Below are 24,974 nucleotides of genomic sequence, written 5' to 3'. Positions count from 1 at the left end.
GAAAATTTCTAACATTATTTAACCTTTGGCCTTGTGGTCCTAGGATGGTAAAACTACCAGAGGTTTCCTTTGTATTTCAGACAGATTATGAGGGCCAAGCCAAGAAACTGCTGGAATTGATGGAAAACACAGATGTTATCATTGTTGCCGGAGGAGATGGGACATTGCAGGAGGTATGACTGTTTTTCTGTTTGAAACCATTTTGAAGGGGAGGAAAATGGAAATTATATCTTAGAGCAGTGGCATAAGTGGTTATAAGTTAAGGAAATTATTTCTTTGTGATCCATTCTTTTAGGGTTGTTGCTGTCTGAAACAAGTGTAGTTTTATATTTGTCCCATGCACTTTTCTTTCATTGCTTTATGCAAACCCTCTATCCAGCACATAGATTTTTGTTACATTTAAGTTTGATAAAATCAAATAAAACTGAAGATAAAATGGTGGTGGTGGGATAAGCTTGTTATATTTTGAAGACATGTATGAAGAAGCTCTGTTAGTGATAGAATGATAGTTTCAATTGTGAGGAATGTTTCTTATAAATAAACCTAAATAAAGATTCCTTTAAAAAAAGTATGTATCTGTTCTCACATCATTTCCATCATAGGTAGTGTTATCTCCTAATATAACTTATAAGAAGGGATCTAGATGTATGCATATGCTTTATTTTAGAATTGTATATCCTTAATACTTACCTTTGTCCAATAAGGTAAGTAAGTATATTGCCATGGAATTTCTATTCTTTCCACACAGCAAAGTAGAATGCTCATTATACACTGGAAAACTCTAAAGAGCCCAGTGTAGCAATCTTCTCAATTGCTGTCATTCCATACCTCATTTTGCCTCTGTTTGGTGGTTTTCATCAGCTTTTCAGGGATCAGAAGCTAACAGCAGACAGGGTACTGTCCTGTGTTTGATGTAGTAATTATGGGAGTTTTAGTAAGCACCTTTTAAAAAGGCTGTGCTAATGATCTTGTAATTGTTTTTATGGCTTTTTAATGAAGTGTGAAGAATACTAATAGCATACCAACAAAGAATGGCAGTCCCATTTACTCCTGAAAGTCAGTGAGGGTAGAAGACAAAAGGAGGTAGTTTGAATTAGACTTTACTTTACAGAATGCTTTTAAAGAAAGTTATCAAATTTGGTATCATCAAATTTGGCATATAAAAATATACCTTGATTAGAAAAAAGCATTAGAGGGAAATGTACCAAAATATAAATAGGTGATGTTATCCTGCATGTTGGGATGATAAAAAACTATTTTTTCTTCAAGTATATTTCACAGTTTCTATAAGACACATATATTTATAAAGAGAAAAAAATAAATTACATAAAAAACTGAAATTGAAAATATCTTTTAATAGAGGGAACACTATCCTTCTTGTTTTCATATTCATCACTAAGAGACACTTATTGAGCATCAGCTTCTCTGAGTATTCCGAGGTGTTATTTATTTTCCTGTATGTGTACTTCATAGTAGTAAAGTTGGTTTTTTTGTATAATTGATTTGTATATCACATTAAAACCCATTTATAGAACGTAAAACACAATTTTGCTAATAATATAACATGGAGTTTGCATAATTACTTTATCTTAATCTTTATCATATTATTGGTCCTAGGTTAAAAATAAAATCTCTCATTTAGCAGTGATCCTATTGCTTTAAGATCCAGTACCCTTCTGACATAGTTTCTAGGAAGAAAACAGAAATGAGTTTATGGTCCGTGAAAATTAAATCCAATTTTTTTTATGATAAAGGAAATACATGTTTATTTTATATATATATATATATATTTTGTATATTTGTAGGTTGTTACTGGAGTTCTTCGACGAACAGATGAGGTGAGCATTAAAGAATAATTGCATTTTAGCTTTTCCTTTTCTGTTCTTTTTATCTCTCTTTACTTTTTTATTTTACTTTTTCTCCTCATTCTATATTTTTTGGAGGGCACAAGTTGGGCTTGCTTGGGTTTTAGAAAGGAAAGTATTGCTGCCTATGTCATAGAACACTTTTATTAATCCATAGCGGACTTTTCTGCTTGATAATCCAAGGTATCCAATAGCTTTATCAATGATTGCTTAAAATGTAAAATCCTCCTATTAAATCTTTTCTTTAAAGAATTCCTTCACAAATAAATTATGGTATGTTCATATACCAGAAGCCATACAGCAATTATAATGAATGAATTATATCTATAAATATTTGCATGGCTAAATCTCAGAGATATTAATAATAAACGCAGGTTGCCCAAGTATGTTATGGATTTCTACAACGCTTTAAAATTCAGAAAATAAACTACATATTGTTAATGGATGCCTAAATATTTAGTAAAAGAATAATAGTATTATTATTTCAGGATAAAGGTTTCCTCTGGAAAGGGAGAGAGGAGAATAGGATGAGAGGAGACATCTCCTCTATTTGTATTATTTTATTTCTTAAAAAAAAAAAGAAAATCTGAAGCAAGTAGGGCAAAATGTTAACTTTGGTTAAATCTCAGTCTTGAATTCATGGATGTTTGTGACATTATTTTGTGTACTTTTCTACAATAGTTTGAAATATTTCATAAATAAATGACAACAGAATATCTTTTTCATTCTCTTTGGTAAAGTTGAAGTAGCATATAGTAGATTGTAACCAAAATAGTCTTTAGGAATCTTACAGTGTTTATTATATTTGTGACATTTAATTAAATCAGTTGCTATGCCACTATCTTTGTCTCCTCAAACCTACTTATTCTCTTTGCCTTATTTATACTTGAGATAGTTTATAAAGCACTTTCACCTGTTATTAGCCACTATACAAATGTGAGATGTTCTTGGCCAAATTTTATCGGCATTTTTTTTCAAATAACATGACAATTTAATTCATTCTCTGTCACAGGAGTGAATTACCTAATATGTTTAAGACCCTTATTATCCTAATGAAATTTCTTTTAACAAGTAGCCATCAGTGAATTCTCATATTTCTCCCAAATTTTAGTCATTTTGTTTTCATTGACCGCCTTGTTTTGCAGACTGTTCAATTAATATTATCTGGTTACTGGTCTAGGGGTCTGGGAAGGGAAGTGCAGGGGTGGTGGATACAAGGTCACTTTGTCATAGTGAGAATATTCCTGTGCCTCTCTGTTCCATCTGATTTTTCTGACTACAGTAATAATACTTTCCTCTTCTTTTTTTCCCCAGGCTACCTTCAGTAAGATTCCCATTGGATTTATCCCACTGGGACAGACCAGTAGTTTAAGTCATACCCTCTTTGCTGAAAGTGGAAACAAAGTCCAGTAGGTTGTCAATGTGGGATATTAGCATTTGTGCGTGTGTGAGCCTGGGAGTGAAAAATTCACAAGTGTGATATAATAATAATTATTATTCTTTTAGTTTTGATGGCCTGATACTTGAAATAATTAAGAGGGCCTTGGGAAGTTTTCCTATTGGGTACTGGGACTCTGGTGATCTAATAATACATCCCAAGGTCAGGTATGGCGATAAATACTTATGTTCTTTGGTCATTTAAGAAGATGCATGCCTGAGCCAAACTCTTTTTTTGTTTTTACATTCTAGATTCTGTAGTGAAGACAGATTTGCACTCATCATTTCTTTGCTCTAAGTATACATGATGATAAATAGCAAGTTCCTTGTAAAGATTGAACCTGTAGCCTTGGCTTCATTATCTGGATATAAATAGCTAAAACATCCTTTTGGGAATGCCTACAGTGGTAGGCAGTGTGGATAAAGTATACAGAAAAACAATATAGCCCTGATATCTAAATTAAATTGCTGTCTTCAGGGGTCAGGCAAATTATCATTGTTATTGTTCTTTTTTACTTGAAAGCATTATGTAAACATGGCTCTGGTCTTTCAAGAAGTTAGGAATCTTGAATTTGATCTCTGGCTTTGCCAAAGATTAATAATATAATCTTGAGCATATAATTTTCAGGCTCTCTGTGTCAGTTGCCTGATCTTTAATGTGACCTTTGTGACACATTGGAGGAAGGCAATAAGTAAATATTTGTTGAATGAATGAATCAAAATATTCTCAGGACTTTTCTGGTTTTAGCATTCTAGAATCAATAACAGTTTAATTCGGATGATTTCCTGTTGATTTTTCCTCTGCTTTGGAGTTCTTTGATAAGGCTTTGTTTTGAGTGTGTGGATTTAGTTGTGTTGTAAGTTTAGAAGTCAATTGCTAGACCTTTTAACAATTCTGTATGTATTCCCTTATAAAAAAGCCTTTGCCCATATATCAAACACTAGACATATTCATAGACATATATTAGTCCTTCATTAAAACTTCTCTTGTGTTTCAAATCTTAATATAATTATCTAATCTTAATATTCTGAAGTGTAGGAAATATCAGAGACCATTTCAGTCGGCCATACTTTTTTTAATTCAATTTTTTTGAGATATGATCACATACCATACAATCATCCAAAGTGTACAATCAATTGTTCACAATATCATTGTTCACAGTATCATTATATAGTTGTGCATTCATCACCACAATTAATTTTTGAACATTTTCATTACCACAAAAAAAAAAAAAAAAGAATAAGAATAAAAATTAAAGTAAAAAAGAACACCTAAAACATCCATCCCCCCATCCCTTCCTATTATTCATTTACTTTTTGTTCCCATTTTTCTATTCATCTGTTCATACACTGGATAAAGGGAGTATGAGCCACAAGGTTTTCACAATCACACGGTCACATCTTGTAAGCTATATAGTTATACAATTGTCTTTAAGAACCAAGGTTATTGGGTTGCAGTTCAACAGTTTCAGGTATTTCCTTCTAGCTATTCCAATACACTCAAACCTCAAAAAGGGATATCTGTAACACATAAAAGTAATGTCCAGAATACCTCTCAACTCCATTTGAAATTTCTTAGCCTCTGAAACCTTATTTTGTTTCATTTCTCCTCCCCGTTTTGGTCAAGAAGTCTTTCTCAATCCCTCGATGCCATGCTGGGTCTAGGTTCATACTCGGGAGTCATGTCCCACATTGCCAGGGAGATTTACACCCCTGGGAGTCATGTCCCACGAAGAGGGGAGGGTAGCAAGTTTACCTGCAGAGTTGGCTTAGAGAGAGAGTCAATTGGCCATACTTTTTATTCCTAGTTTAGAATTTCTGAGGGGCAATAGATATGACAATGGATTAGTCAGATATTTTTGCTTATCTGAAATAAATCCCATCTGCATCATGTCTTAGTTATATTTTAGAGAGCTTGTTTTTCTCTCATGTCAGTATTTAATCTGCTTTAGGCAACATTCCCAAACAGCATGTGTCAGTGATCCAGAGGTAGACAATTTTCCTTGAAGAATTTTTTTTTTTTTTAATTCAGAAACCCTGAAGCCCTGTTCTAAAGCCAATTTATGCTGAATGTGATATTCCTCAGGGCCTGAGGTAGACATTAGTTTTGGGGGTGTTGATTTTCCCCTGTAATTAAAATAGTATTGTTGCTGCTTCTATTTGTAATTTATAAAATTTTAAAACTTAATTTATAAGCATGCCCCAGAGCTTAGGTAATCAAGTAAGTGCCCTTGTTTCACAATTTTGTAGACCTCTTAACATGTCAGATGCTTAAGGCTATTTAAAAAGAGCAAGGCTTTGCGTTTTGCACTGCTGTCAAAATTTGTTGTACTATAAGTACAAGAGAAGAAAAAAGAATCTTGAGTTTGGAATGTTGCAGGTAAATAATTCTAAGAGTGCTGTTCCATGCCAGTGTTGCTTTATTTAGAATTTTCAATTATATAGAAGAATGATAAATTTAAGATTATATTTTACCTGTCTTCTGTGAAACAATTTAGAAAACTGTATTTAAACAATATAAAAAGGGCTTCTGAGTTGGAATAGTGTTTAGTTTTTAAGGCCAGTTTCTCAAAACACCTACTAAACATTTCAACATGCTTGGAATTGTTCAGAGCAAGTACGGTGCTTTAGAACCCTTTCTAGTAGCTTCCTTTAGAGCTTATAAATTCATATTAGATTAGTCTAAGCTTTGTGATCATGCTACTTGCTTTCTCCTAAATTGAATCTCATTTTTTAAACTGCTACCTACTTCCCAGGTAGCACCTATATTGGAGAGGAAAAATGGGATAAAGATGCTAAGGATGTGAGGTAGAGAGATGTGAAAAGGTAAAATAGCTGTTACTTAAATTTCAACTTCCTCACTAGGGAACTCAGAATTTAATCCATGCGTTTGAGTTAATGTGTATGTATTTGGGATTTTAAAGTATTTTAAGTGGTATCTTTGCTAGAAAACACTAATTTAAATGGATATGATTCCTAACTTAGAAGTTCACCACGCTGATGGGGAAGCCTCTGGAGCACTCTGATAGAAGATGTGGAGTTCTCTTTGGGAATCTAGATATCCATTTCATACAACCACAAGGCAGCCTTATAAGGGGAGAGAGCACACCTGAAGTCAAATTTAGTTTTAGCACATGCTTCCTATGTCATCTTGGGAATATAACCTCTTTGAGTCTCAGTTTCTTCATCAGTATTTATTAAATGCATAATTATAATACTTCAGAAGAGTTAAAAAGTGAAATATAAGGTCTATTTCAAGAAATATATACTTTTGCCTAGTACAGTGCCTAATATGTTAAAGAGTAGCTGTTATAATCATCTTCACTGAAAATTCATGAATGATGGACAAACTGTAAATAACAAATAGGATGACTGTAATTACTGATCCAAATTCTATGATTAAAACAAAAATAAATTAAAAGGTAACCTCTTCTATTGCTAACTGCTTTACCTAGAAATATACAAGAAACAAAGGAAAGAACATTTTATAAATATTCATAAGACTAGGAAAACAGATGAAACAGAGTTCTTACCATATAAACACAAGACTACTTTAAAATGCAGTGAATCCCAGCTGGCTCAAAATTGTAAAATAATACGCACACATGCTATACATAACAAACTTTTCAGTCAGTTACCATGGAATGGTGACCTTTCCTACTTTCTATACATAGCAGGATAGATTATAAGGGGCCAGATTAGGAGAAAAACAACACTATTTTGGATGGAAATTAATTTTTAAACACCTCCTGTCTTGCAGTTATACTTACATGCAGACAGAATAATCTTTTCACTTTCTATTTAATAATAATTACTATATTTCCACTATATTCATATCAGTAGTTCTCTAATACCCTTTTGTTGTGTTTTCTTGGAATATCTTGAAGGAGTATGTCTTTTTCCTGATCCAATTATTAATACTTTGGTCAGGGATATAGTTGTGTGTGGAGTTGTATGTATTGGGCAAAAGTGGGCAGTTGATGTTTATTTTTTACACCATGATCAGTTCTCATTATCTTTTAGACATATTACAGATGCTACACTTGCCATTGTTAAAGGAGAGACAATACCACTTGATGTCTTGCAGATCAAGGTAAAGTTTTTTCTTTGGAATTTTAAAAAGCATAGACAAAAATTTATCAAAGTAATACACACCTGTTAAAGAAAATAAAGCAGTTCAAATAAAATTATAGTGAAAACAGACCCTCTTCTTATCCCTTCTTACCCAAAGTCTTGCTCCCCAGAAAAAAATAATTTTAAATGTTTATTCTAGGTGTTCTCACTAATTGATATGCTTATGAGCTATCACTTTTAAACCTTATCTGTTGACTTCTTTGTTATATTCTTGTATCTCTCCTCCCAATATAATTATATTACTATTTTCAATTCCTCTATTCATTACCTTTGGTCTACAGGTAATTTGTCTTTCTCATATTTTTTGTTTATTTTTATTGTTTTGAATATTTAAAAAGTTCATTAAAATAGTGACTGATTTCGTCTTACTTGCTTGTATGGTGCAAGCAGCCTCAGACAAAGGTGAAATCATTCACATGTCCATTCTCTCCTTGGAAGGACTTGACTTTCTCTGGAATTCAGGTTTACCTGATTGCTTTGGAATCTCAGCTATCTGACGAGTTGAAGAAGAATCATATTTTGTAGATTATCTGGCTTTTTTCCATTTGGGTTGTCTCACTTTTTCATATTAATGTATAGACAAACTCATGAGTTTTTTAGAAATGTATTTCTTAGCTTCCTACTGGAAGGACTTAGAAGCAGTGATACCATGTAGCAATGAGCATACCTTGCATTCAGATCTTGGTGTCTAAATACTGTGCCCTAATAAAAGGAACCAGGTCTCTGTGAAGAAACAGCTTTCAGAGGCAGGGGAAAAACAAGTTAAGGAAGTGCTCAAAACTGATGGGAAAATCACAAAAAGACATAGGATCCAGTCTGATGGCATCGTACTGGCCAATTTTGGGACAGTTTGAACATTAAATAGAATAATAATAATGAATTGTAATATATTAAATAAAAACAAAGGATTCATGAGGCCATAGAGATATAATAGAAGAATTTTCAGCTTGTAAATATGGAAGGAATGATAGAATTAGAAAATTACCGTTTTACAATCACCAGTGTAATAATTGTTTCAGGCAGAGTTCATCAGTGGATGCTAAAACCACTGGATAAACTGTTGGTTGCTGGGAAACATAGTCATACAGTCTCAGGGTATCACAGTTTACTTAATAATTACAAAGGGAAAATTTACTTTATAATGGAGAAAACTAGCAGACACACATTATCCAGGTGATCAAATTGATCATCAATAATGTGACCAACTGGCCTTATGGGCCTCCTGATGTGATATATTGAGAGGATACAACTAACACCTACGTAAGTTTACTGTGAAAATGTTAACCTGAATCTAATCATAAGAGAGCAACTGGCAAATCCAAATTGTAGGTTATTCTAAAAACAACAATTAGTCTGTCCTCTTCAATGTCAATATCATGAAATCCAAAAGAAAGTAGAGGATATATTCTAGATTAAAGAAAACTAAAGAAATATCACAACTAAATCTAATACAAGATTCTGGATTGGATAAATGAAGAACAACTGATAACAGCCATGAAAGACTGTTGGGACAATTGGGGACCTTTTAACATAGACTATATATTAGATAATATATATAGATGTTAAATTCCGTGGTATTATGGTTTATGTCTGAGTTTGTTCTTTTTCTTAAGAATACATGCTTATATGTTCAGGGGTGAAAGATCACGATGTCTGCAACCTATTTGCAAATTATTGAACAACACTGCAAAATTAGGGAAATGTTGGCAGTTGGTGAATTTAGGTGTTGTAGTTTCCAGACTGCTATGCCAAATACCACACAATGGGTTGTCTTAAAGAATGGGAATTTGTTGGTTTATGGTGTCAGAGGCTAGAAGGCTTGCTTCCTCCTAGGGTCAGTAGTGTTCTGACTGGCCAGCAATCCTTGGGTTCCTTGGCTTTCCCTTCACAAGGCAATGTCCTCTTCTTTCTCTCTGAGTTCTGTTGACTTCTGGCTTCTGGCTCCTCCTTCTGGCTTTCTCTCTCTGTCTGAATTTCTTCTGCTTATAAGGACTCCTACTGTAATCAGATTAAGGCCCATCCTCATTCATTTGGGCTCCTTATTCATTTGGGCCATACCCTGACTAAAACAACATCTTCAAAAGAAACCATTTACAATGGGCTTACCCCATAGCAATGCAGATTAAGACCAAGAACTTATGTTTTTTTCAGGTACATAATTCAACCTACTATACTGGGTGAGAGGTGTAGATGGTGTTCATTTTACTATTCTTAAAAGTTTTTTGTTTGTCATTTTTTTCCAAATAAGAATTTGAGGAAGAAGAGGTCCAATAGCCATTCCTGATTCTTGATCAGGATCCTCTCTTAAAGAAGGATTTAATTTCTAGAGAACAGATATTCCCACTTGGACAGTGACTAGGTAGTTTTTCCTTCTTCATCTAAGCTCCTTTTACTTTTTTTCTGGAAAGGTCAAATTCCTGAGAAGGCAGAGCCATAATCCTTTGAATAGTGGGATCTGTACTTTACTTAAAAGTCCACCTTAAAATATACTCACTACATTCAGATTGCCCTCCAAAGATTATGAGCATTTTATATTCATTCAGGTTTGCTGGTATCTGTGAAAGAAAGGTCTACACTGTGTCATGATTCCAAACTTCAGTCCTAAGAGGCTACTATTAGTTACCTAGCATTTACATATTCATACTTATAATTGGTGAACCCATAAGTTTGCAGCCTATTTTCCTTTGATTTTCCATTCCTCTCATGCAGTGATGCTAGAACTCTCCACTTGACCTCACTGTCACGATAAAAGTGATTTAAATTGCCAGCTGATCCTATAACATATAATAAAGCTAAATTGTTCTCACAAAATGGAAGGGACTGTGCTGAAAGAAATTCTAGCCTAAGAAAGGTACACAGACTGGCATCTATGAAGATATTATTTTAAAATATTATTACCAAAAAAAGTGAATCAGAATATATCCCTTAATAACTGAGTGATTTACTACTTCTTATATGTGTGTTAGAATTATAACATTCTGGAGTAGTCATGATTTAACTGGAAATTCTTTACTGTTCTTGTATTTAAATGTTTTTTTCCCCTTTTTCTTTTTTTTTTTCAAATATACTGACTTTGTGAAATGATGATACCAGTATCAGAGTTACAATTGGCTCTGTATATTGATGACACAGCTGAGGAAGCAGAAAATTTTTAAAACCAGTTCCTAGAAAATGCAGTACAACAGTCTCTACTGTGGTTTCTGAGGCACCCAGCTAAACTGACTTTGTCTTCTCTTCCTTTCTTATTTCTGGAAATTGCTTTCAGAATACGGAGAAAGCATTATAAACAAAGCCTAATTTTATATATATATATGTATATATATATATATATATATATATATATATATACACACACACCCACACCCACACACACATAATAATTTCAGTTTCTTCAGCTTTTATAAAGCAAACCCAATTAAACATACAACTGAAGATTCTCCAAAGAGAAAAGAAATGATCCCTAGAAGCTATACTAATGTCTTTTATTTAGCTTTTTACATTGTTCAGCATGCTTTTACATCTCATTTGGACCTCCTTCCTCATGAGGAAGGCAAGATCTATATTAGTATCTGCATTTGACAGATGAAAAAGACTAGCCACATGACTAGTCATGCTGAAGACAGAACTAGAATCTAGATTTTCTGTCTTAAGCCTATTGCTTTTTCCCTTTCACTGCTTTGTCTGGGTGTTGTCATTCTTGGCACTAGACCATGATTTTTTTTTTTTTTTTTTTTTTTTTTAAATCATCATTTTATTGAGATATATTCACATACCACGCAGTCATACAAAACAAATTGTACTTTCGATTGTTTACAGTACCATTACATAGTTGTACATTCATCACCTAAATCAATCCCTGACACCTTCATTAGCACACACACAAAAATAACAAGAATAATAATTAGAGTGAAAAAGAGCAATTGAAGTAAAAAAGAACACTGGGTACCTTTGTCTGTTTGTTTCCTTCCCCTACTTTTCTACACATCCATCCATAAACTAGACAAAGTGGTGTTTGGTCCTTATGGCTTTCCCAATCCCATTGTCACCCCTCATAAGCTACATTTTTATACAACTGTCTTCGAGATTCATGGGTTCTGGGTTGTAGTTTGATAGTTTCAGGTATCCACCACCAGCTACCCCAATTCTTTAGAACCTAAAAAGGGTTGTCTAAAGTGTGCATAAGAGTGCCCACCAGAGTGACCTCTCGGCTCCTTTTGGAATCTCTCTGCCACTGAAGCTTATTTCATTTCCTTTCACATCCCCCTTTTGGTCAAGAAGATGTTCTCCGTCCCACGGTGCCAGGTCTACATTCCTCCCTGGGAGTCATATTCCACGTTGCCAGGGAGATTCACTTCCCTGGGTGTCTGATCCCACGTAGGGGGGAGGGCAGTGATTTCACCTTTCAAGTTGGCTTAGCCAGAGAGAGAGGGCCACATCTGAGCAACAAAGAGGCATTCAGGAGGAGACTCTTAGGCACAAATATAGGGAGGCCTAGCCTCTCCTTTGCAGCAACCGTCTTCCCAAGGGTAAAACTTATGGTAGAGGGCTCAACCCATCAAACCACCAGTCCCCTATGTCTGTGTAGACCATGATTTTTAAAGGGCAGTTTTCTCCATTTAGAAATCTGTAAAACCTAGTATGACTTTGAAGTAACTGCTGGAAACACTTATGGAATTGTTTTCTATTTCTTTCTTGTAGCTGTTTGAATTGGACTCTTTGAGATCCTGCCAATCCAGAACCAAGTTCGGTATATAAGGAGTTAGAATATCTCCCTTTCCCCTATCTGTTATTCCTGGACAATTATATGGATTCCTTCTTTTAAAACCCTGGTTCCAATCATTTCTTAAGATGATTCTTGGAGCTGCTTCAGAACTACTTCTACATTATTTCTTTCTCTTAATCTAGAATCCCTAAAATTCCTAGATTAGCTTCCTATCTAGGTTTTTTTTTTTTTTTCCTTTTCACTGTTCCTTAACCTTGTTTCCAATTAGCTCTCCCAATTATTTTCTTCCACAAACCACTAGATTATATTTGTCTCAGGGATTTACCCTTTCTAGGGAAGTATGAGAATTGGGGCAGCAAATTTCCTCAGCTGTTAAAATCTGGCTAAATCTGATTTTGTGTGACTGTTCTGGCTTGCGAATGCTGCCATTATGCAAAATACCAGAAATGGATTGGCTTTTATAAAGGGGTTTTATTTGGTTACAAGTTTACAGTCTGAAGGCCATAAAAGTGTCCAAAACAAGGCATAAACAGGAGTATAACTTCACTGGAGAAAGGCCATTGGCGTCTGGAAAACCTCTTTTAGCTAGGAAGGCACGTGGCTGGCATCTGTTTGCTCCCAGGTTGCGTTTCAAAAATGGCATTCTCCAAAATGTCTCTAGGCTTAGCTTCTCGGGGCAAACCCTAGGCTATTACTTCCAATGCGTCAGCAAAACTCTGCTTTAATGGCTGTCTCCAAAATGGCTGTCTCAGCTGCAGCACTGAGTGCCTTCTATCCGAGCTCTTATAGGGCTCAGGTAAACTAATCAAGACACAGGCTGAATGGGCGGGGCAACATCTCCATGGAAATAATCTAAACAGAGTTATCTCCCACAGTTGAGTGGGTCACATCTCCATGGAAATAACCTAATCCGAAGGTTCCAACCTACCCAAGATTAAATACATCTGCCCCCACAAGATTGCATTGAAGAGTGTGGCGTTTTGGGGGACATAATATATCCAAACTGACACAGTGACTGTCTTTTGGTTTTTGTTTTTGTTTACAAACCTTTCTATTTCATATTCTGACTACCTGCTCAGACCTTCATTAGGTTAAGATACTGTGGTACTTGGTTTCTTTGCTTATAGTCTCTCTATCTGACCCTGCTTATTTTTATTGTGCTTTTGTGTGCTCCAATAGGCACTAGTCTCCCTATTTATAACCCTCAGACCTCTTCTCTAGATCCGACTTCTTTAGGTCTGTTCACACATATTATGCTTAGGTCACTCATTTCCTATAGTACAGAGCCATTCTTTCCCCTTGTTACGACATAGCACCCCAAATCAGTGGACTCTTGAAGTTGTAAGGCTATTCAGTTAATCCTGAAATAGTATTTTTTAAAATACCCCACCTCCACCCTGGTGAAGAAAGAGAAAGCAGTCTTAGAGCCCCACTCAGGAAATCTTGAGCACTTAGCACTTCTCGCTTCATACTACATGCTTGGGGGAGCAGTGTGTCCGAAGGAATGTTAGTTATGCAAAATGTCCTCCCCCAAGAAGGGTTGCCCAGTTAAGAACTCAGGAAAAGTGTATATTGTATTTTTCCTTTTGGAAATGTATAATGTACATTAGCGTCTTAAAGGCTCAAAGAAGACCTGCAGTAAAAGCTTATTTTAAACCAAATAAGTAACTTATTTGACTGTGGAATCCTATTATTATTACTATTATTATTATATGTGACACTTATTAACGTCTTATGAAACATTTGGGGAAATGCTGCTGTTGAACCATCGAACTCATACACTGTTGTTTTTCTCCCTTAGGCTAGAATAACCTTTCTTCTTTCCTTTGTCTCATTTCCCTTCTTTTTCCCCATTCCCCTTCCCAAACTCCCCCTCTAAGTACTTTATTCTTTAAAATGTAATTTAGGATGTTATGTTTTCCCTAACTGTCCATCTCCTCCCACTCATTGTGCAGTTGCAGCTGCTTTATACTTTCATTTATGCATTTCTCTATTATTCAAACTTACTGAGCTGTGTTGTTATTATTTGTATCTGTAGACAACCCATTATACCTTAAGCTCCTTGAGGGCAGACATTTTTATCCCCAGTCCCTAGTATATTATATATATTCATTAATGCTAATTCCACAGGAAAAAGAATGAATAAATGAATGATTAGTTTAATATGCATCAGAAGTGTGGTATTTAAAACTTACCACACTGTTAAATTTCATTAGTAGCTTTGTCAAGATAAATGTAAAGTGAAACTTAATTTAGAAAGTATTTGAAGTCAATGGTAACTCAGTTCTAGGTGGTAGAATTAAGAGGGTCATTGATGAACAACAGTGGGTGGTGAGTAAACGAGATAATGAAGCTGTAAAATTATAGAGCAACTATTGAAGGAGTAGGATATTTAGCTTAGAAAGGATACAGTCTAGGGAAAAAAGGTAAGCATTTTGATAGCAAAAGTATGTTAGTCTTGTCACTAATGTGTCCCTCAGCTACCAGCACAATGCTTGGCCCACAGTTGGGGTTCAATAAATATTTATTGGATGAATCAATGAAAACATACATGGCTTTAGATATTTGATAGGTAGCTGTTGTGGAACTATAGTGAAACTAGAGATATTTTTGATTCAGGTCAGTGCTTTACAAGGTTATTCTGTCATCTAATTTTGTGATTAACAAGAGAAAGTTTTATGTATGGACCATTTCTTATGGCCGCTAACCTTGCTAGTGGCTGAGCTTACAATGGTGATAGCTGTTAAAACACTCATAGGATTGATATAAAGATCACAGGAGAATAGTTTATATGAATATTAAGCAAAAGATAGCCCTGTTTTCAGATATGGAAGCTTATGTTCAAAAGTAAGTTAGTTGCCTAAGATCACTTAGCAATTAAGTGCTGGGATTCTGACTTCAAAACCATTGTTTTAAGCTAGGCTACTGTACTAGTTTATAAATATCCAGTCTTCAACCTGTAACTTTCCTAAGAAAGAAATAAGGCAATCCTTAAAAGATCACTTATGCTTTGAAAAAAAATCATCTCTTAACATGTCCAAGAACTCTGTAGTCATCCTTGGCTCCACAGGTCCAATCAGGAAGGTAATCCTGTTGGCTCTACAAAACATATCCAGTTGTAAGCTACTCCTTCCAATCTCTATTGTTACCACCCTGGTCCCAGGCAGCTTCATCTTTCGTCTGGATTGTTGGAGGAGTCCTTTAACTATTCTCTTTGCTTCTACCCTTACCTCTGTACCATCCCTTCTCAACACAACAGCCAAAGTGCAGTCATGAGTTAAATCATGTCACTTCTCTGTTCGAATTCCTTTAGTAGTGTCTCTTCTCAGAATAAAGCCAAAGTCATTCAGAGTCCTTCAAGGCCAAACACTCCTCTTCCTTTGCTACTTTGTTCTAGCCATACTGATCCCTTTCACCATCCCTCTAATAAGCTAGCTACTCTTCTGCCTCAGAATCTTTGCTTTGGTTGGTCTCTCTACTTAGAATATTCTTTCCTCCAAATATTTTTGTTACTCATTCCCTCACATCCTTTTTTTGTTCGTATTTCGTCTTTCAGGGAGACCTATCCTGTGCACCCTATTTAAAATTGCTAACCTGAATACCGATTGGTGCATGAACCAGCATCCATTATGTACTTCCAATTTATGATCTGAAATATGATATTGTGTTTCCTTACCAGCAGATTTATGAGGCTTAATATACACAAATTAGTTTCATTGTATAGTATTGCTTATTCAAGCACTTTTATTGAACACTCACAGGGTGATTTTCTTTAAAGTTCAAAACATTTTAGAATTTTAATTTGATGAAAAGCAGGCCAAGAATATGTAGGGAGTTCTAAATTGTTATAATCATTTATTTGAAATTAAATGTGTTTAACTTCCAGGGTGAAAAGGAACAACCTGTGTTTGCAATGACTGGCCTTCGATGGGGATCCTTCAGAGATGCTGGCATCAAAGTTAGCAAGTAAAGGATTACTACATTGATTTGTCATGATTTCTTTAAAACGTTATTTTTATTCTATCTTTGTCTTCAAAGTTTTAAGATACAGTGATCTCTGGGAATAAATTTGGTGGGTCTGGAGGTTGAATTATGTATGATAGGGGTAGAAATGGCCAGGTAGCGAGTTATATCCTATATGCAGAATGGTTGGGAAAGTTTCTGTTTCCTCAACACTGGCTTGGTGGTAGCCAAAGAGAAGAGTGCATCCCTGTTTCTATTTGAGAGTAGGGTAGGCTCAAGCTAGATTGAAGGGAGAGCAGACTACTTAGCTGGGTACCAAGCTTGGCCCATTGCTTGGGCCATACCCTGATGGAGAGTTTACAATGCTGGTCAGAAGACTTTCCTTGAGAAAGGTGTTTTGTTTTTTTATTTGTTTGTTTAAGACCTAGCAGATTAAGAGGCCACACAGGCTAACTCTTTTAGAGAAGGAAGAAAGGTGTTATTTGACTGTGTTGTAGGCTGAAGAAACAGGCCCATTAAGGAGGTGATTAGATGGCTATTATAGGCTTTTCATGGGAATGGACTTAGTTTTGGAGAATTCATGCATCAGATGAATCTATTGGCTTGGAGAGAAGGTGTGTCATGTTCTGTTTGGTGTGGAGAGGTCGTATAGGAAAAGTCTTCTTGAGGTGAGACTAAAAGAGACGCTGCATGAGGTTCATTTCATAGCTGGCAGGTATTGTTTTTTTCCTTACCTTTTCTTAAAACTGTGAGTTTATAGTTTTAATATAATTTAAATGAATTATGATTGTTATCAGACATAATTTTTATCAAGAAATCTCTCTTTCACTCATTGGTAGTTCTACTATACTTTCTTTATAAAGTTCTCTCACTTGTTTCTCTTTATTAGTTCTACCCCTGCCAATGAGGTTTCTGATGGTGGAATGACAAAAGATAGATATTACTGTATTATATTACAGACTGCATTCTTGAATATTGTACATCTTGTTATTTGCAAGTATGTCATGATTATCTTGATTCTAGAAATAACCTTGTGTTTGATCTGTAACCTCAAATTCTAGCAGTTCACCGAGAGAAATTGCTTAGCTTTCCCTGAAAAAGTCTGGTGAGAATAAATTGTGTTCCAAATCGACAATTAAGCACAAGCACAGGGTAGCCTTATTAGAAATATCTTATGTTCTTGCCCCATATTTTGATTAATTTCAAAATGAATTAATTCAACAATGAATTTTAAAATCTGGTTATTGTTATCTAATATTTTAATTAGGACTATCCATTGATTTGTGGTATGCATCATGGAAGAAACAATAGAGATATGAGAAATAATTTCCTAGCTGGCCATAGGGCAACTAACAAGCATTTGCCAAAATTTGCTATTGGTAGAGATGAAGGGAACTGCTAACAATTTAGAAATAAACTACTTCAGTTGGGATGTTTTTCTAACTGGCTAACTGGGAAAAGACACAAACCATAAAGTAAGGACATTAGCATTAAAAAAAAAATCTATCAGATGATCAACATCCTCATTAGTAGCATCATAATATTGATCTGATTATAATTTAGAATGGTTCTGCATTGTCCATTGGATTATATCTTTACTCCTTATTCTGGCATTCAGGATCCAATTTAGTCTAGTTATGTAATTATGTATCTTTATGTATCTTTACTTTTAAGCTACTTCCCTTACCTGGAATGACTTCCTTCCCTCTTTCATGTATCTAAATCCAACCCATCTTTCTAAGTTCTACACCCTTACTTTATTCTTGGGGCATTCATTATATAATGATTCTAAACCCTTAATGATTTCTTGTTTCTTTCTGAATCCCCTTACTAATAAATGGAGATCAGATTATACAATGTCATATATATAATCGTTTATTGTTTTCTGTTACTTTTTTGGGTTCTCTTTTCTCAAATTATAAGCCCCAAAGGCAGAAATTTTATTTGCTGTATATTCCTTCTCTTTCCTCCACACATAGTAGGTGCTTGAAAAAAGGCCTATTGATCAGAGCCGAATAGGGAGCAGTTAAGATGGGGTGGAAGGTATCTTAGTTTGCCAGGCTGCTATGACAAATACTGTACAGTGCGTTGGCTTAAACAACAAGCATTTATTAGCTCATGGTTTAAGAGGCTAGAAGTCCAAAATCAAGTTGTTGGCAAGGCAGTGCTTTCTCCCCAAAGTCTGTAACATTTTGGTGCTGGCTTGCTGCAATCTTTAGAGTCCCTTGGCTTGCATTTCTACCTCCTGCCACATGGTAATCTCTCTCTCCTTGTGTCTGCTCTTCAATTTCTGCTGGCTTCGGGCTTCTTCCTGTGTGGCCTTCTCTGACTCACTGTGTCTGAGTTTCTTGTGTTTTTAGAGGACTCCAGTAATATGGATTAAGGCTCAACCTGATTCATTTGGGCCACATCTTAATCATAAAAACCATGTTCAAAAGATCCTACTTAATGATGGATTTACACCTATAGGAATGCAGATTAAGAACATGTCTTTGTTGGGGTACATAAATTCAATCTGCCACAGATGGTGACATATATAAGTTTTAAGAGAGGAGTCCACTTGAGGTCATTTTTCTGTTTCCAGCTAGGCATTTTCCTCTCTTCAGCTGCTTTTATGAATTTAGCAATATGAAATAAATACTTTTCATTCCCAGATTTAACAGTTGCCATTTCAAAGCTGGGTAAGAGTATTGTGAAATTATGCTGATTTAGACATTTTAATTGTATATTTGTATACATGCATTCCTGAGTGTACGTATGTGTGAGAGAGAACATGGTGTACAGGATCTAGCCATTTCATTTGTGCGATCACCCAGATCTGCATCTCATTGTGGCTTTTGAATATATACTTCTATCAATTTATATTCTGTGATGGAAAGGATATGTTCCAGTGTTATTTATGAATTTAGGGATTCAAGGAGTCTCTGGTTAGATATTCCTTACAAATTACAAGGATTTGTGTACTGTATAGCTAATTATATACTGTTTGACATGGCATTGAGATGCAGGTTAAAAATTTACTGTAATTTACTTTTATGCTAAGCCATAATCCCCAAGCCTCCAGAGACAGTCACTCATAAGAGAGGTGTAATACTAATATATTGTTTGTTATGAATGGTATCTATCACGTTGTTAGTTCTTTTAATATTCTAATCAAATTTTAATTTTGACCCCTTCCAGGTACTGGTATCTTGGGCCTCTGAAAACCAAAGCAGCCCACTTTTTCAGCACTCTTCAGGTATATGCGATTTATAGTATATAAACTTGCCCTGTGTTACTTTGTATAGTTGTCACTCTGTGATGTGTCTGTTTGGGATATGTTTGAAATTCCTTACTACAGAACTATGTGACATGCTCCCTCACTAAACTGGGGCATATTTGCTTATATATAAATGCAGAAAGCATTTTTGTTTTTATAAGCATCACTGCCAACCCTTATCTACCAACTCATTCCCTCTATCACCAAACCCATATTTAATTTCTTTAAGACTCCACTTCCATTTGCCTATTCAGTTACTCTTGCCAGGCAAACCTTGAACAGAATGACCTATACTTCATCAACTTTTTTGTAGATGTGTCTATATTACTACCTAGAAATGTTGAAGATTTTTATCTGAATGTGTTTAAGTGTACATGCTTGTATAGGTTTCATAATCTATCTTTTGAAACCTGTTAGTAGGTATCAAATGGAGCTAGCAAATGTGGCTAGTGGCTACTGTATTGGATGGCACAGATACAGAACATTTCCATCACCAGAGAAATTTCTATTGGGCAGTGCTGCTATAGACTATACATTAAAAAATATTGATATAGAGAAAATCTTAACAATTTATATTAATGACGATGCTAATAGAAAAGTTATCCTTAACTGTGGACTAAATACTATGCTCAGTTTTTAAAGCAATTCAAAGGCGTTTAGTCACAATTTGACTGGGCATTCTGGAATTTGAATGTAGTCAGAAGTTTGAGTCCAAAGTTAATATTCAGAGAACTGAGGTGCTTTTTTTTCTAATTATAACAGTAATACATGTTTATTGCAGAACATTTGGAATATATAGCCTACTTCACCTTCTAAGTAAATTCCAGTGTGTTAAAGAATTAAATGTAAAAGAATAAAATCACCAAAGTTGTGGAGGTATAACTACATGATTATTAAATTTTAGAGGGCAAGGCCTTTCTAAGCATTACATCTAAGGTAAACTATATTAATAAATTACATTATTAATATTGCTCAAGGGAATAATTTCATTAGTGGAATAGTGGGCACATTTAGGAAGAAACAGAAGAAGAAGTACATATTTAAATTGTGGAGTCTGAGCGTATATAAACTCTTTCCATCATTTATTCTGTTAGCAATCACTGAAAATCAGTGAAGACAAAATAAGACATGTTTCCTGCCCTCAAGAAGTTTTTCATATGCTGGTAGAGATATGCAAGTAAATCAGCAGTTTGGCAATGCTATGAGAGAAATATGGAAAGGCTAAGATTGGAGCAGAGAGGAGGGGCATCTAAATATGACTGAGGGTCAGAAAAGTCTTCACAGGGAAAGAGCCATTTATGCTAATTTTTTGGAATACACATAGGACTGAGATAAAGGGCATTGCAGGTAAAGGGGGCAGGATGTGTGTAGTCACAATGATGTAACATGGTTGTTGAGTATGGTGAATGCAATAGAATGGCTGGAAGTGAAACTAGAGTGTTAAGAAGGGACAGATTGTGGTGGGTTTAGATGTGGGATCTGACTTGTATCCTGAGAGCAATGGGGAGTTGTTCAAGAGTCTTAAGCAGGGGAATGACATGATCAGATTTTCATTTTAGACAAATTGTTTGGCAGCAGTATGGACAAGGGATTGGACACGGATAGGCTAAAGGCAAGGTCATCAGATAGAAGGTTGTTGAAGTAATCCAGGAGAGAAGTGATAAGGAATAGACGAAAGAGGTAACAAGTTAGCATTAACAACAGAGGACAGATTCAAAACATATTGAGGTAGAAGCTTCAAAATTTGGAAGGAGGGTATAGGATTTCCTGGTGTCTAGTTTGATAACTAGAGTTTTTCATTAACATTTGTAATATTAGAGTAAGACCAAGTTTGTGAAGAAAGATGACGTTTTCTGTTTGGCACATCCTGAATTTAAAATATCTGTGGTACATACAGGTGGAGATGCAGTTGTAATTTAGGTCTGGAATTCAGCAGAGAGTTTCTGGGCCACAGATACAGTTTTAGATGTCATAAGAGTATGTGTGGTGTTGAAACTATGGGTTTGATTGAAGTTACCATTTAGAACAGATGACGAGGGAAAGCCCAGAGGAGTGTAAACATTGAAGGATCTAGAAAGATGACCGAGAAGTGCTAAGAGAAAATCCCAGAGATAGTACCAACAGAGTTCACTGGAAGAGAGAATTTCAAGAAGAAAGTAAGAATTTTAAGAAGCAACAGCAGGGTCCAAATAAAGACAAGAAAGTATCCATAGGATTTGGGCAAGCAGGAGCTCTTTGGGAACCTCCAAAGGTTTGGGAACCTCCAAAGTAGAGGGACAGAAGGAATAAATAGGAGGTAAAGAAGTAGAGACAGCAAGGGTGAGCTACTTCTTCAGGAACCATGACTTTAAAGGGAAGGAGATAAAAAAAGTAAAAGTAGGAGAGAAATATGGGATCAGGAGAGTGTTGTTTTTTTAATTGGAGAGATATCTTTGCCTTTGTACCCTGAAGCAAAAGAAGAGAAGAAATGGGAAAAGGCGAAGATACAGATGGAAAGGCTGCTGAGTTGGCAAAGTCCATGAGTAGTTGGGAGGCTATGGGATCCAAGGTACAGGATTAGCCTTGGAGAGGATAGGGTACCTTTTTTCCATTGAGACAGGAGAGGGGTAAAGGATAGGTCCAGATGTAAACAAGTTTATATAAAGTTAAGGAAGTTCTTACCTGATGTTCCTGATACTCTCACTGACGTGTAGGAAGCAGTCATCTGTTGAAAATGAAATGGGTGGTGGCAGTGGCAAAGGAGGGTTTTGAAGAAAGATAAAAGTAGAGAGGCTTAAAAAGATTATCAGGTAACACTGAAGACCTGAGACCAAGAATTTGTTGTGACACTAATATGCTCCTTTAGTTAATTGGTTTTTCTTCTATTAATACTCAGCAGGAGTACTTTTTTTCTTCTAAAAATTCTGAGCCATGATATAGGAATACAGAAACTTAATGACAGAATTGATCCAAAATTGGAGCTTTTCAGGGTACAGGCTATGGAAGAATAAGGACACAAGAGGGCCAAGAGTAATGGAAGAGTGATTTCAAATCATTGACATTTAGTTTGATATTGGGGGAAAACGGGGTAATCAGGGACTGGAATTCTCAATGTGATTGAAAACTTCGTGTGGTTAGGATCTTCAGGGGCCAATAAATAAAAGCCCCCTCTTTCTCTTCTGAGTTTGAAGCAAGTTATGAAAACAGATGCAGGAACCAGGCAGATAGAGATCAAAATGTCAACTTTGTAACTGTCAGCTGAAGTGAAGAACACAGCTTAGATATGTGATCACAATCTGCTTTCTTAATACTCCAAATTGAATTCATCCACTTAAAACTGTTCCTCCAGGACAGACTCTGCCACAGTTAGCTTACAGCATGAAGAAGCTGTGGATGTGTGAGTCCTAAGGATAGTCAGTTTCAGAGAATGTAGGAGGGAGAGTGGGAGGGAGGGACGGACTGAATCCATGCACTGGTCTTTTTGGACTTGAGAAGGAGTGATAAAAGGACAGAGTGAGAAAATTCGTAATTGTTATTCTTTTGTAATTCCTCCCATGCAAATTTGAGATTAGGAAATAGTTCATCCTAAGAGGATATTGGCTGCAAAAGAGTCAACCAGAAGAATATAGGATGTAATTATTGAGTAGGATAGGAGGTTTTAGATTTCAAAGATAGAATAGTTCTGGGTAACAAAAAGGACCAGGATGTGGCCATGGAAATGGGTGGCTCTAATGGATTAGAGGTGAAGTCAAGGACAGAGAGACTAGGGTGTTGTTTTAATTATTTCTGTGGATACTGATAATACCTAGGATGACACAGGTCTTGCGGTACTAGGAAGTAGAAGACAAAAAGTCTCGAGTGTGAGAATGATGGGCTTTGAAGTAGAAGTGAGAAGCCTTGGGCTGAATTGCAAAGCTGGGCTATACAGTCCTGGCCTCTGATGTCGAATATGATTCCAGCAGTGAACTAGGTGTTTGATGCAACTAGATTTCATCAATTTCATTTTTTGTGTTGCCATCTATAAACCAAAGTTAAACTTGTTATGGGATGATTCTGCAGTCATTCATATTGATGTGGCTTATTTTTGACAGGTATCAACAGTAGTTTTTAGTTCACTTTGAACTCCTCTCTGCTCTTGTAAGGGAGAGCAATGGAGGCAGCAGTCACTAAGTTTGTGGTTTTCAAGGTAGGGCTTTAAAGAAAAGGAATCAACATAAGGAAAAAAAACAGGTTGAAGATTTCATGCTTCAACAAATGAGAGATAATTTCCTCCAAAGGGAGTCGATTATTAGCTTTCTAGCAGGTATAGGTAGACTACTAACTTGTCCAGAGAGAGAAATTCCCAGGGATTGGAGTTGTGCATACATGACAAGATTTTTCTTTCTCCACATTAATAAGGAGTGGCCTCAGAGTCATCAAGCCTCTATCTCGTACACCGGACCTACAGAGAGACCATCCAGTGAGCCCGAAGGGACACCTCCTCGGCCTTCGTTGTACAGGAGAATATTGCGAAGGCTTGCATTATCCTGGGCACAACCACAGGATGGTGAGCAGTGTGGTGACTGAGGATTGAGAAGCCCTGATCCATTTAGGACTGCCCTCACGCAGATCCCCAAAATCAGTTTTAGAGATTTAACTAGAGCAGGAGAAGCCTCTCAAGGATCTTTGAATTCAGTCTTCTATACCATCAGAGCATGATCCACATGAGCACAAACATCCCATGAATGGGAACAACATCCTCTATGTCACTTGTGACAAACAGTGGCTCCCTCTTCCTGTTGCTAACCTTTATATTATTGTACTGCTTTTGGAAGGGCTGTCTCAGGCATAGAGGTTCCATTTTGAGCCTGCCTAATTACCTTCTGTGGATAAGAAGTATGAAATAAAACTAAGGTAGAGAGTCAGCAAAGGGGCTTGGGAGGCAGAGCTGAGCAGCTGACAGCTGGTCATTTGCGGTGGAATGGAGAAGTGTTAATGGGAGACATTGACCTGTGTCTAATGGATTCACACAGCCCTCTCCAAAGAGGTGAACCCGGAGGTCTGGAAAGATGTGCAGCTGTCCACCATTGAACTGTCCATCACAACCCGGAACAGTCAGCTTGAGTTGACAGTAAGTATGCTTTTTTATTAAAAAGGAATTTGGTATCTGGTGGAAAGTGACAAAGGCTGCATGCTCTTCCACTAATTCACTATTTTTATTTTTACCCTATGGTGTTAGAGAGGAAAGGATCAGGAAAAAGAGGATGGTGATGTGCCTTTAAGGAATAACAGCAGTGAGAAGAAACAGCTGAGTAAAGTAATGGCTTAAAAGCTTAAGGGACTCTCATCAAGTATTCTGGTCATTGCTTAGTAGTAATCTGCAAGCTTTCTGTCATCAGAGAACTTAGGGCAGAAGGCTTTTTTTTTTTTTTTTTTTTTTTTTTTAAATCATCATTTTATTGAGATATATTCACATACCACGCAGTCATACAAAACAAATTGTACTTTCGATTGTTTACAGTACCATTACATAGTTGTACATTCATCACCTAAATCAATCCCTGACACCTTCATTAGCACACACACAAAAATAACAAGAATAATAATTAGAGTGAAAAAGAGCAATTGAAGTAAA

At 35.9% G+C, this 24,974-nt stretch overlaps 1 protein-coding gene across 8 annotated transcripts in view; it reads left to right on the top strand.

Annotated features, from left to right (window-relative positions):
• The window catches only part of AGK (acylglycerol kinase), a 95,646-nt gene that overhangs the window by 57,601 nt on the left and 13,071 nt on the right, over positions 1-24,974 (top strand). For all 8 annotated transcript variants that reach the window (XM_037836005.1, XM_037836008.1, XM_037836004.1 and 5 more), the window contains 8 exons: positions 81-173; positions 1,806-1,838; positions 3,180-3,274; positions 7,326-7,395; positions 16,046-16,125; positions 19,303-19,360; positions 23,759-23,906; positions 24,373-24,470. In XM_037836005.1, the coding sequence (XP_037691933.1) occupies positions 81-173; positions 1,806-1,838; positions 3,180-3,274; positions 7,326-7,395; positions 16,046-16,125; positions 19,303-19,360; positions 23,759-23,906; positions 24,373-24,470 (675 nt within the window). The remainder of the gene's footprint in view (positions 1-80; positions 174-1,805; positions 1,839-3,179; positions 3,275-7,325; positions 7,396-16,045; positions 16,126-19,302; positions 19,361-23,758; positions 23,907-24,372; positions 24,471-24,974) is intronic.

Source organism: Choloepus didactylus, chromosome 5 (assembly GCF_015220235.1).
Source record: "Choloepus didactylus isolate mChoDid1 chromosome 5, mChoDid1.pri, whole genome shotgun sequence".
NCBI classification, from domain to species: domain Eukaryota; kingdom Metazoa; phylum Chordata; class Mammalia; order Pilosa; family Megalonychidae; genus Choloepus; species Choloepus didactylus.
The sequence above is the reverse complement of the archived record's forward strand: the minus strand, read 5'-3'. Positions and strand labels throughout refer to the sequence as shown.